Source organism: Amia ocellicauda, chromosome 9, assembly GCF_036373705.1.
Source record: "Amia ocellicauda isolate fAmiCal2 chromosome 9, fAmiCal2.hap1, whole genome shotgun sequence".
NCBI classification, from domain to species: Eukaryota; Metazoa; Chordata; class Actinopteri; order Amiiformes; family Amiidae; genus Amia; species Amia ocellicauda.
Genome location: NC_089858.1, coordinates 34715843 through 34730035, shown reverse-complemented (window position 1 = coordinate 34730035; position 14193 = coordinate 34715843). Strand labels below are relative to the sequence as shown.

General features: G+C 49.0%; 1 protein-coding gene across 4 annotated transcripts; it reads right to left on the bottom strand.

The window, feature by feature from the left end:
• Positions 1 to 55: 55 nt before the first annotated feature.
• Positions 56 to 7500, bottom strand: LOC136759291 (transmembrane protein 230). Of its 4 annotated transcripts, none has more exons than XM_066714212.1 (4): positions 7414 to 7500; positions 3064 to 3190; positions 2687 to 2809; positions 56 to 1423 (listed from the first exon to the last, which is right to left on the bottom strand). In XM_066714212.1, exons 2-4 carry the CDS (start codon positions 3160 to 3162, stop codon positions 1283 to 1285), a joined length of 363 nt encoding a protein of 120 aa, XP_066570309.1. In that variant the 5' UTR covers positions 3163 to 3190; positions 7414 to 7500; the 3' UTR covers positions 56 to 1282. The 4 variants fall into 4 exon arrangements, with proteins under 4 accessions (XP_066570309.1, XP_066570310.1, XP_066570308.1 ...); XM_066714213.1 differs by lacking the exon at positions 7414 to 7500 and adding an exon at positions 7209 to 7407; XM_066714211.1 differs by lacking the exon at positions 7414 to 7500 and adding an exon at positions 7271 to 7407.
• Positions 7501 to 14193: the final 6693 nt, after the last annotated feature.

Genomic DNA, 14193 nt, shown 5'->3' with positions numbered 1-14193 from the left:
GTTTCCCCCTGTCTCTGCAAGTCAGTTGTTATAAAAGCACCAGTGAAAGGGCTAATTATGATGATTACCTTTATTATCAGAAGACACACACCCCTCCTCAGCTCAGAATAGAAAGACTCAAGGACAAGTCTAGTTTTACATATTCTCTTCTCCCGTCAGCTCTTCACTGAATTGTATCCTATTGCATCATTATGTCTCTAAATCACACGCAGTCTGCAGCTCGAGCGGCAGGCAGCGCAGCACTTGGCAACAGCCTGGCCCCTCGTGGGAAACCCGAGCCAATAACGGCGGGACACGTCAGGGAGTGGGAGGAGACCGCTTTATTTTTAATGTTGTCTTTTTTTCGTCAGACGGAGCTGTTGCAACATTCCCAGGCACCAGTGCAAGACGGGGAGTGCGAGTGCGGCCGGAGACACACCACCCCGACTCTTACCCTGCGCTCCACTCCCTCCCTCCCGTGCTCTACGCTTCATTACAGATCAATTAAAGCAAAGCACTGGTAGCACTGCACCCCCACCTCTACATCCCAAACCGAAGACGTCTCTCACACAGCGTTGGCATCAACAGGCACGTCTCAGATTAGCCCGGGGGTGCAGACCGTCCGAGGACACCGAGTACAGAGACCGTCTGTCCGGGCAGCGTCTGCATCCCTGGAAACACCGATCGATCGAGAATGGATCTTGGGGGGGGAACTACTTCTACTAATTAAGTTAATGATTTTACCAATTAAGAATCCAATTAAGCTCAGCTGGAAGGAGAAACCAGAGCTCCCCCCACCCTGCTGAAGACCACGCTTGTATAAGAGCAGACAGAGCAGGGGTAATTGAATTTGCACTGGAACATGGGAATTGATTGGAGACGGAGGGAACTGGAAGTTGAGTGTTAGTGTCTGCTCCGATTGGTGCTTAGTGTTGGGTCTCATCCCGCACACTGCGTTCGAGTCGGACGTTCGTTTCAATATGGCCTGGCGCGGTTTCTGAGATTTTGGTTTGAGCGGAACACTGCAGCTCTGCTTCGGGTGATTAGGACAAAAAGAAGGGCGGCTTATCTAAACCCACCCCGAAAACACTGAAATATATTCAAACAGGAAGAAATACAATACTACTGAAAAGGCAAGTTTATAAAGTTCTTTGAGGAGTAGCTGTGGAACGCTGAGATACTTCATTTCCCCGAGAGGAATCCAACAGGGGACAAGAACACGGCCGCACTGTGGGAAAGCGCCCGGACGAGGAGGCGACTCCGGGGCTCCCCCCCTCTCGGTGCTCCCGGGCTGGCGACCAGCTCAGTCGTCGAAGTCGGGGATGTCATCGTAGGAATATCCGCGGTATCCCTTGGAGGCGTAGTAGGCGATGCGCAGGTGGTAGAAGCCTGGCAGGAAGACCAGGATGCCGATGATCAGGACAGGGAGAGTGCGGTTAGGGTCCTGAGAGAGAGAGAGAGAGAGAGAGACAAAATGCCACGCTTAAAATGCATAAGAACGCATTCATGAATACGGATATTAGCGTGAAGGAGAACCGTGGTCCCGTCACCTGCCATCATCATTTCCAATATCCCCGATCATGAATTTTAAGAAATGTATAAATACAGCGGTGGTACAACAGGATATTTATTATTTATTACTTGTTATTTTGTCCCTAACTGGTTCAAGCTATAGAGGAAAAATGTATAAAGAGAGCGACCCGAGAGAGGCTGGGGACAGATACGAACGCTTGGAGGGTAATAAACGAATTCGATTGCCATAAGATCTTGCTCAGAAGATTCATTAACACGGAGAAAAGAGTTCTCTTTTGCTAGTTTTTGTTTTGTTGTGTTAAAATGGTTCACACATTTTTGCACAAGCTTTTTATTCGTTCAGGAGACTTCCTTCTGCACTGACTGCCTAGAAATCTTCAAAATGACTAAATAGTAATCAATCTAATATTACAAAAAGAGAGAGAAATGCCAAAGAGAGAGGGGTGACAGATGTGGAGAGAGACACAAGGACACACGCAGAGACACAGAGGGAGAGGCAGACGCACAGAGACCCAGTGAGAGAGAAAGAGACATTCAGAGACACAGTGAGAGAAAGACACATGCAGGGTCACAGAGGGGGTGGACACAATAAAAAAAAAAACCCACAGAGACATAAGAGAGAAAGACACACACACACACACATGACAAAAAGAGGATTATTAGAAGAGGTGCTGTTGGTATCCACTGCTTAAACTAATTCCCCTCCCACGTTAGGACTTAGCCTTAATTACAGGTCAGTTCCTGAGCGCGAGGAGCCACACTCTGGCCAGACACAGCCACCAGCGTCCCTCGCTCTATGTGGGAGGGCATTACAGCCAGGATGAGACGCTTGTTTACCGTCCTTAAATATACAAGAGGTGCAGGTGTCTCGGCGAAGATTTCCGACACAAGGTCGCTCAAAAGGGCAAGTCTGCGACTCTTCCCCTCTGTGACTCTGCCTGCACTGCAGCTGGCGTAGGAAACTGGGTGCTTAGTGTTGTGTTGGGCGCCTATAACAGTTTGGAGGCGATTGAGATGGGGTGGCAGACTGTGCATCGTTTCCTCTGCTACACACAGTGCATTTAACAACCTGCCGGGTCTCTCTGGGCCATTAATGCTCTTCGGTTCAACATGGCAAAAGCGTCGCTGTTGTTATGTTTATATTATGCCTGCCGCTGCTGGACTGGGCACTCACTGTGACTTCGATGTATCCCGTGAGCAGCAGAGCACCGATGACTATCAGCAAGGAGCCAATCAGGAAGAGGACGGTTGCCAGGGCGATGGCCTTGTACGGCACTTTGGGAGGGCTCTTCTTAAACTGGGGGAGAGAGAGAGAGAGGGAGACTATAAAGCACAGCATGCAATACAGTCTGTGACTAGGCTGTGTGGGTTTATACTGTGCAGACCGGACCACCTGAACAGCAAACAGTGTTGAGTGGCTCTCCAATTATTATGATTATTATTTATCAGCAGACACAAAATATAGATATTTTGTCACGAAGGAGTACATTGTAAAACAAGTCCTGACAGAAGACATTCGGGCTGAAGCCTGGCACAGCTACCGTGACGTACCTGCAGGTCGATGTAGCCGTCGTCACTGTCTGCCAGCTTGGAGTACTTCACCTTGCTGCTGGGCTGCACACCTGCCACACTGCTGCGGGCCGGCATCATCACAACAGCACCGCACACTGCTCACGGCCTGGGCGAGAGATAGACAGCAGCACTGAGAGAGACATCTACACACCCCACAGTGCGCTCCTCACACAGAGAGAGAGACATCTACACACCCCACAGTGCGCTGCTCACACAGAGAGAGAGAGACATCTACACACCCCACAGTGCGCTGCTCAGAGAGAGAGAGAGAGAGAGAGAGAGAGAGAGAGAGAGAGAGACATCTACACACCCCACAGTGCGCTGCTCAGTGAGAGAGAGAGACATCTACACACCCCACAGTGCGCTCCTCACACAGAGAGAGAGAGAGACATCTACACACCCCACAGTGCGCTGCTCAGTGAGAGAGAGAGACATCTACACACCCCACAGTGCGCTGCTCAGTGAGAGAGAGACATCTACACACCCCACAGTGCGCTGCTCAGTGAGAGAGAGAGACATCTACACACCCCACAGTGCGCTGCTCAGAGAGAGAGAGACATCTACACACCCCACAGTGCGCTGCTCAGAGAGAGAGAGACATCTACACACCCCACAGTGCGCTGCTCACAGAGAGAGAGACATCTACACACCCCACAGTGCGCTGCTCACAGAGAGAGACATCTACACACCCCACAGTGCGCTGCTCACAGAGAGAGACATCTACACACCCCACAGTGCGCTGCTCAGTGAGAGAGACAGACATCTACACACCCCACAGTGCGCTCCTCACACAGAGAGAGAGAGACATCTACACACCCCACAGTGCGCTGCTCAGAGAGAGAGAGAGACATCTACACACCCCACAGTGCGCTCCTCACACAGAGAGAGAGACATCTACACACCCCACAGTGCGCTGCTCAGAGAGAGAGAGAGAGAGAGAGAGACATCTACACACCCCACAGTGCGCTGCTCAGTGAGAGAGAGAGACATCTACACACCCCACAGTGCGCTGCTCAGTGAGAGAGAGAGACATCTACACACCCCACAGTGCGCTGCTCAGTGAGAGAGAGAGAGACATCTACACACCCCACAGTGCGCTGCTCACAGAGAGAGAGAGACATCTACACACCCCACAGTGCGCTGCTCAGTGAGAGAGAGAGAGACATCTACACACCCCACAGTGCGCTGCTCAGTGAGAGAGAGAGAGACATCTACACACCCCACAGTGCGCTGCTCAGTGAGAGAGAGAGACATCTACACACCCCACAGTGCGCTGCTCAGTGAGAGAGAGAGAGACATCTACACACCCCACAGTGCGCTGCTCAGTGAGAGAGAGAGACATCTACACACCCCACAGTGCGCTGCTCAGTGAGAGAGAGAGACATCTACACACCCCACAGTGCGCTGCTCAGTGAGAGAGAGAGACATCTACACACCCCACAGTGCGCTGCTCAGTGAGAGAGAGAGACATCTACACACCCCACAGTGCGCTCCTCACAGAGAGAGAGAGAGAGACATCTACACACCCCACAGTGCGCTGCTCAGTGAGAGAGAGAGACATCTACACACCCCACAGTGCGCTGCTCAGTGAGAGAGAGAGACATCTACACACCCCACAGTGCGCTGCTCAGTGAGAGAGAGAGAGACATCTACACACCCCACAGTGCGCTGCTCAGTGAGAGAGAGAGACATCTACACACCCCACAGTGCGCTGCTCAGTGAGAGAGAGAGAGACATCTACACACCCCACAGTGCGCTGCTCAGTGAGAGAGAGAGACATCTACACACCCCACAGTGCGCTGCTCAGTGAGAGAGAGAGACATCTACACACCCCACAGTGCGCTGCTCAGTGAGAGAGAGAGACATCTACACACCCCACAGTGCGCTCCTCACAGAGAGAGAGAGAGAGACATCTACACACCCCACAGTGCGCTGCTCAGTGAGAGAGAGAGACATCTACACACCCCACAGTGCGCTGCTCAGTGAGAGAGAGAGACATCTACACACCCCACAGTGCGCTGCTCAGTGAGAGAGAGAGACATCTACACACCCCACAGTGCGCTCCTCACAGAGAGAGAGAGAGAGACATCTACACACCCCACAGTGCGCTGCTCAGTGAGAGAGAGAGACATCTACACACCCCACAGTGCGCTGCTCAGTGAGAGAGAGAGAGACATCTACACACCCCACAGTGCGCTGCTCAGTGAGAGAGAGAGACATCTACACACCCCACAGTGCGCTGCTCAGTGAGAGAGAGAGAGACATCTACACACCCCACAGTGCGCTGCTCAGTGAGAGAGAGAGAGACATCTACACACCCCACAGTGCGCTGCTCAGTGAGAGAGAGAGACATCTACACACCCCACAGTGCGCTGCTCAGTGAGAGAGAGAGACATCTACACACCCCACAGTGCGCTGCTCAGTGAGAGAGAGAGACATCTACACACCCCACAGTGCGCTCCTCACAGAGAGAGAGAGAGAGACATCTACACACCCCACAGTGCGCTGCTCAGTGAGAGAGAGAGACATCTACACACCCCACAGTGCGCTGCTCAGTGAGAGAGAGAGACATCTACACACCCCACAGTGCGCTGCTCAGTGAGAGAGAGAGACATCTACACACCCCACAGTGCGCTGCTCAGTGAGAGAGAGAGACATCTACACACCCCACAGTGCGCTGCTCAGTGAGAGAGAGAGACATCTACACACCCCACAGTGCGCTCCTCACAGAGAGAGAGAGAGAGACATCTACACACCCCACAGTGCGCTGCTCAGTGAGAGAGAGAGACATCTACACACCCCACAGTGCGCTGCTCAGTGAGAGAGAGAGACATCTACACACCCCACAGTGCGCTGCTCAGTGAGAGAGAGAGACATCTACACACCCCACAGTGCGCTGCTCAGTGAGAGAGAGAGACATCTACACACCCCACAGTGCGCTGCTCAGTGAGAGAGAGAGACATCTACACACCCCACAGTGCGCTCCTCACAGAGAGAGAGAGAGAGACATCTACACACCCCACAGTGCGCTGCTCAGTGAGAGAGAGAGACATCTACACACCCCACAGTGCGCTGCTCAGTGAGAGAGAGAGACATCTACACACCCCACAGTGCGCTCCTCACAGAGAGAGAGAGAGAGACATCTACACACCCCACAGTGCGCTGCTCAGTGAGAGAGAGAGACATCTACACACCCCACAGTGCGCTGCTCAGTGAGAGAGAGAGACATCTACACACCCCACAGTGCGCTGCTCAGTGAGAGAGAGAGACATCTACACACCCCACAGTGCGCTGCTCAGTGAGAGAGAGAGACATCTACACACCCCACAGTGCGCTGCTCAGTGAGAGAGAGAGACATCTACACACCCCACAGTGCGCTCCTCACAGAGAGAGAGAGAGAGACATCTACACACCCCACAGTGCGCTGCTCAGTGAGAGAGAGAGACATCTACACACCCCACAGTGCGCTGCTCAGTGAGAGAGAGAGACATCTACACACCCCACAGTGCGCTGCTCAGTGAGAGAGAGAGACATCTACACACCCCACAGTGCGCTGCTCAGTGAGAGAGAGAGACATCTACACACCCCACAGTGCGCTGCTCAGTGAGAGAGAGAGACATCTACACACCCCACAGTGCGCTGCTCAGTGAGAGAGAGACATCTACACACCCCACAGTGCGCTGCTCACAGAGAGAGAGAGAGACATCTACACACCCCACAGTGCGCTGCTCACAGAGAGAGACATCTACACACCCCACAGTGCGCTGCTCACAGAGAGAGAGAGAGAGAGAGAGGTGTGTGTGTGGTTATACATTGTGACACACACATCTATATTTACATGCCAATACTTAGTCTAACAAAATCTTGGCACTTCAATGATGATGAAATACCAGTGCAACGAAATGTAAACCACGTCCGTGGCGGATAAACGGATCTGAATTAAAGCTGGAGACACAACAGCCAACACGCCAGGTCATCGTGACGCGGTCCGGCCCGGGCGACGCTCATTGAATCCGCCTCAGCCCTTCACAAAACCGCCTCGTACAGATACACGCAACACACACGCGGTCTCAAGCAAAACCCGTCCCGTGTACGTTAACCAAGCGTGCGCGGATGGTACACACTAGAGTAAGGGAGCGATGCCGCAGCCCCTCCGTGTGCAAGTGCTTTTCCGCGGAGAAATGACCTGTGAGGACGCGCACACCGCCGCTGCCTGCTCTGCCGGCGGCTCTGGACGCTTTTCTGCCGTGCAAACGCGCTTATGGCCGTCGCCGTCGCCGCTGTGTTGTTATGTGCGACAAAACTCCGCATTTCATGTTCACAACAAACCTGCCACAGTCTGCACTTCCGGGTGTGACGTACACGTCCGGCGCGTTCTTGTAGCGCACCTCTGCGCAATTCCACCGATCCCATTGGTGGAGCCGAGCAGAACTGCGGAAGTCTGCGATACACGAACGCGACCATTTTTCTATGGTTAAAAATGAAACCCAACTAAACACAAATGAAGTCGCCTGGCGGCCATATTGGTGAGGCATAACCAGCTAACTCATATACTATAAGCTCTGTTGAATAAATAGTTATTTCAGTGCTAGTACGACAAACAACATCTAGAACAATTAATATGGCGATGATGATGGCGATTATTGTTATCATTAATAATACTATATTATATATATATATGATAATTTGTTGTTGATCATAATAACTGATAACATGAAGTTGCCCCCAAGATTAAGCTGTTTTTACACCATAACCTTTATAATATGCAAATAGAAGTCCGATAGGGAAAATACACAGAGTTTGGTACAAAAAGTGTCACATGGGAGTATAAAATGTCATAAGCAATCCCAAACTGTCATACAAGAGCATATATTCTAGTAGCAGCAGCATATGCGACAGAATACAGATACACATGGACCCTTTGTGCGCTTGTAGTCCAGTTCTGCCAGTCAGCAATGTGTGCGTCAGTGACAGTGTGTGATGGGTGACATTGGTACTGTAGCAGAAGGTGGATTATTGTCCGTGATGCTATGTGGGTTAGCGCTGTGTTATTTAAGTAGTAACAGAAGTGTGTGTAGGTTACAGTCTGTTAGTGTAGCAGCCATTCAGTCGTTAAAGTGTGGTAGAAGACAATGACGTGTTGTATACGGTATACACACGAACACACACACACCATATAGACCAAATACTGCACTCGTCCCATACGTCACGCCCCCTGTCCTAACACAGTACACCACACTACATGTTGTGTTGTTAACAAAGGGTTTTGATTTAAAAACGGCTAAATTAGTATTGGGGATATTTTACATAATAATAATAATAATAATAATAATAATAATAATAATAATAATAATAATGTAAATCAAGAAAAATTACACTTACGCTTTTAATTTCATATATGTAAATAGCTCCTTATTCCAAATTACCACCTTCCAGCGATTACTGAAGACACACCTATTCACACTGTACCTGTAATTTAGCTGTTATTCCCCTGCGGGTCTCTCCTGTTAAATAGCACTATATCTAGTTTTCATCGTATAACTTGCTTTTAAATTGCTAGTACTCGTGTTGTATATATAGATTGCCCCTTATGTCCCTTTCCCTTGAACTATTACATAAGTGCATAAGAAAATATAGTTAATACTGTCCTATGTCCTAGATTTGTGAGCTACTAATTGCAGACAAGATGTGAAGTCATAGTTAATTTTGAACTTGTAATGTGTACTATGTTTTGATCTGTAATTCTAGACTGTATTGCACTTGTATAATGCTCTTATGTTTTGTAAGTCGCCCTGGATAAGGGCGTCTGCTAATAAATACATAATAATTATAATACAATTGTGGCGGTCGAATGATAATTAATGGCTAACTTACGCGCCGCAAGATGGCGCTCTAGGACAGAAAGATATTGCAGAGTTCATTAAAAATAATAGCTCGTCTCAAGGACGGAGAACAGGCGTCAACAGACGTAATATATAGGAAAGGGATACGAGTCGGAGGCGAATGAATCGTAAATCATTCAAATGGTGACATGTACATTATTGTTATTCAAATTGCTATGAGCTGTTTTGCGCCCACAGCATGGAAAGGACAGTACACGTTTTTAAATTCAACCGGTCAATTGCAACGAACAGAAAGCTCCAGATGATCCCCTAGCTAGTACCTCATGCCCTCGACTAAGACAGTGCGCTAGTTCCAAATCAGAACAGAACAGGGTGTTACAATGTTACAAATGCGCATCATGTTAGTAAATCCATTGCTGAAGAAGTGTCTAACAATTGGATAAGATTAGTTACGAGATTAAAAGTAAATATTTTGTAAAACATTTTGTTACAATCTCGAAAAAAATCTCGTTACTAAAATGATTAAATTGGGATTTTCTGTCACGAAGTATTACATAATTTCAATGTTGGAAACAATATATACACTCACCTAAAGGATTATTAGGAACACCATACTAATACTGTGTTTGACCCCCTTTCGCCTTCAGAACTGCCTTAATTCTACGTGGCATTGATTCAACAAGGTGCTGAAAGCATTCTTTAGAAATGTTGGCCCATATTGATAGGATAGCATCTTGCAGTTGATGGAGATTTGTGGGATGCACATCCAGGGCACGAAGCTCCCGTTCCACCACATCCCAAAGATGCTCTATTGGGTTGAGATCTGGTGACTGTGGGGGCCAGTTTAGTACAGTGAACTCATTGTCATGTTCAAGAAACCAATTTGAAATGATTCGACCTTTGTGACATGGTGCATTATCCTGCTGGAAGTAGCCATCAGAGGATGGGTACATGGTGGTCATAAAGGGATGGACATGGTCACAAACAATGCTCAGGTAGGCCGTGGCATTTAAACGATGCCCAATTGGCACTAAGGGGCCTAAAGTGTGCCAAGAAAACATCCCCCACACCATTACACCACCACCACCAGCCTGCACAGTGGTAACAAGGCATGATGGATCCATGTTCTCATTCTGTTTACGCCAAATTCTGACTCTACCATCTGAATGTCTCAACAGAAATGGAGACTCATCAGACCAGGCAACATTTTTCCAGTCTTCAACTGTCCAATTTTGGTGAGCTTGTGCAAATTGTAGCCTCTTTTTCCTATTTGTAGTGGAGATGAGTGGTACCCGGTGGGGTCTTCTGCTGTTGTAGCCCATCCGCCTCAAGGTTGTACGTGTTGTGGCTTCACAAATGCTTTGCTGCATACCTCGGTTGTAACGAGTGGTTATTTCAGTCAAAGTTGCTCTTCTATCAGTTGAATCAGTCGGCCCATTCTCCTCTGACCTCTAGCATCAACAAGGCATTTTCGCCCACAGGACTGCCGCATACTGGATGTTTTTCCCTTTTCACACCATTCTTTGTAAACCCTAGAAATGGTTGTGCGTGAAAATCCCAGTAACTGAGCAGATTGTGAAATACTCAGACCGGCCCGTCTGGCACCAACAACCATGCCACGCTCAAAATTGCTTAAATCACCTTTCTTTCCCATTCAGACATTCAGTTTGGAGTTCAGGAGATTGTCTTGACCAGGACCACACCCCTAAATGCATTGAAGCAACTGCCATGTGATTGGTTGGTTAGATAATTGCATTAATGAGAAATTGAACAGGTGTTCCTAATAATCCTTTAGGTGAGTGTATATATATATATATATATTTTTTTTTTATTTATTTATTACAAATAAAGTCTTGACTAGGATTAGTAGTCATCCCCTTTGCTATGACACACTTAAACTGTGGTTATGCCAATTGCCTTCAGAAGCCAATTTATTAGTTGAATAGAGTCCACCTGTGTGCAATTAAAGTGTCACATGATCTCAGATTAAATACATTTGCTTCTGAAAAGCCCAAGAGTATGTCAGAGAGCATATCCAAACAACCACATCATGAAGACCAAGGAGCTTTCAAAACAAGTCTACAAAAAAATATCCCAAACTCTGAACATCTGCCGGAGCACAGTTACATCCATAATACAAAAATGAAGGAATATAGCAGAACCACAACCTAAAACAGGTCATCCAACGAAACTGAGCAAGTGTGCGAGAAGCCCACTGCTCATCTCCCTGAGAGCATCATCCCCACAGTAGAGCATGGTGGTGGCATGATCATGTTATGGGGATGCTTTTCATTGGCAGGGACTGGGAAACTCGTCAGGGTTGAGGCAAGATGGCTGGAGACAAATCTAGGAAAATCCTAGAGGAAAACCTGCATCAGTCTGCAAGAGACCTTGGACTTGGAGGTTCAGCCGCACAAATGTCTGCCAAGGGGGCGCCTTGAAAAAGGGCCCATAATGTGGCAACGCTGCGAGTCGAGTGGGTCACCACGAATGTCCTTAGTGCGTTCCAAATAGCACCCGAGGGCTCGCAGGGCAGAGCAGGTGAAGCCAACTCTCTTGCTCTGAAATGAAGGGAGGAGGATGAAAAACCATCAACTCAATAGACCTGTTGACGTGGAATGGAGACAGCACTTTTGTGAGGTATGCAGGGTTAGACCGTAGCGTGACCCTGGAGCCATCTCCCGCAAAATGGACACACGATGGGTGTATGGACAGGGCGTGTAACTCACTCACGCGTTTTGCAGAGGTGATTTCCAGCAAAAACGCAGTCTTAAGTGACACCAGCTTTCCTGCACAGCCAGGAAATGAGACCAAGGGGCTTGCCATCAATCTGGACATGACATATGGAGATGGCCGCCAGATACACTTTGAGCGTGGATGGGGAGTTGCCCTGGTCCAACAGCTCTTGTAGAAATTGTAATATGACCCCAATGGGACAATTAATTGAGTCTTGGCACCAGGTGCTAAACGTCCGCCAGCGGTAGGAATACTGCGACCTGGTAGAGGGAGCTCTCGCCAACTGAATAGTGACTACCACCGCGTCTGACAGACCGCAGGCAATCAAATGCTCCTGCTAAGGGGCCAGGCACAGAGTTGGAGGAGGCCCGGATTGGGGTACCAAAGTGTGCCCTGCAGATGCAGCTGGGACAACAAGTCCGCTCTCATTGGGAGCTGCCAAAGCTCTCTATGGAGGAGGGCGATCAGGTCTGTAAACCAGAATCTGCGAGGCCACTGAGGGGCTATCAGCAGAACTGTCACTCGTTCTCTCCTGACCTTGTCTAGGACCACCGTGAGAAGGGGGAATGGTGGGAATGCGTAAAGGAGACAGCGTGGCCACGCTTGGGCTAGCACGTCAATCCCTAGGGTTCCTGAGCGGTCTAGCACGGAGAATGGGTCTGTGATGCTGCCGCTAGGAGGCCAGCAGGCTCTGGCAAGGGGACACACTGACACGAGCTCTCAGTCGGAAGAGGGAGAGACACACATGTATGGAGGCAACTCTCTCTGGCGCCAGCGAATAATTGAAGATGAGGACCCTCTGGCAACGCAAGGGGGCGAACACAACGTCCATGCACTTGGAAAAAGTGCGTGGGGCGACTGGCCGAAGGGGAGAACAGCAAACTCAAACACTCGGCCCTCGTAGGCGAAGCAGAGGAACTTCCTGTGTACCTGCTCAATAGGGATGTGAAAGTAAAGAATTTCCAGGTAGTTTCCACATCAGGAATTAGCTCAATCTTGCTCCAGTCAAAATTAAATAAATCATAAAAAAAAGCCTGCTCAATAAAACTCTTTACATTTCTTTTAAAAATGAAGAGTGGGTTTGTCTTAGGGACCTTAGTATTTCTAACAGATACAATAGCATTATGGTCACTGCAGAATACACCAACTGCAGAGTATTTATGAGGAACGTTTGTCAATATCAAATCAATTAGAGTAGATTTTTCTGTACATTTAAGATTTGGGTGAGTGGGTGAATTAATCAACTGGGTAAGATTAATAGAACTACAATACATTTTAAAATCATCAGACACCGGCTTTAACCAACACCAGTTAAGATCACCAACTAAGATCATTTCACCGTAATGAAGTTTAGACATAAGGTGCATCAAAGAAGAAAATGCATCACCAAGAGCAGAGGGGGGTCTATAACAGCCAACCACAGTCATAGAGAGACCCTTTGAAACTTCAATATGCAAAGCCAAAAATTCCAACTGTTTACCAACAGTTTGAGACATTTCCACTCTTCACATATATAGCCACACCACCACCTTTCTTCACTCGATCAGTGCAATAGACTGTCCTTATCAAGGACAGACTTACTGAGACGTACTGAGCTCAGGGAGAGTGGGAGATCGCCAGGCGCGGCGGCGGCACCCAGTGGGAGGTTGGGGCTCCGGGCATGCCATAGTGGACCCAGAAATTGCAGCCAATGTGCGCCCGCTGGCGGTGCCCAGACAGATGGGCCAGAGGACCTCCCCATTCCAGGCGGGTAAGGTGCGTCGGCCGCAAGCGGCGCAATGGCAGGGGCGAGAGGAGCTCATCGCCGAGTGCACACGCGTGTGAACAGGGAAACGTGCAGCGGGGTGCCAGTGGTGCCAGTGTGCAACTGAAACGCCGCCGTGACAAGTGGAGCGCCTAGCGGACTCGCCACTGTAAGTACGTCTCCACCCGGCAACATTTATGTCCGGCAACACCAACCACACGCAACCTTGTTGTTGCCGGACAGAACACTGTGTATTCCAAGCACCAGGTGCCAGATACCAGGCCCGTAGGCTTAACCACACCGTGTGTGCCGGGATTTCTGGGGACACTGGGTGACGCAGGGTCTGGGGTCCGAGGGCAGCACACCACCAGCCGAAGCAGGGCCTAGAACCGAGGCTGCACCTGCGGACGGTGGAGCACAGCAGAGCTCGATCCCAGCAAGCTGAGAGCAAGCAACTATATTAACACGATTATTATTTTTAAATGCTCTATTTGTGAACCGAAACTGAAACTGAAAGCGAAGCCGGAGCTCCGGTGCGCGGACGGACAGGATCAAAATTAGCTATAAACTAATAAGACACACAATATAGACAGATGTAGTGAAATGGTGTTGAACAACACTATTAGTGAAGCTAGCCAGCCGAAATACGCAGTTTTTAAGGTCTAATGCAACACACAGACACAGAGAGCTCACATTCTTGGGTCCAGCGAAATGGCAAAAGAGGATGAACCTGCACTGATGTCACGTTTTATAGAACAGGAAGTGGAAGAGACCTGTTCTGAGTGA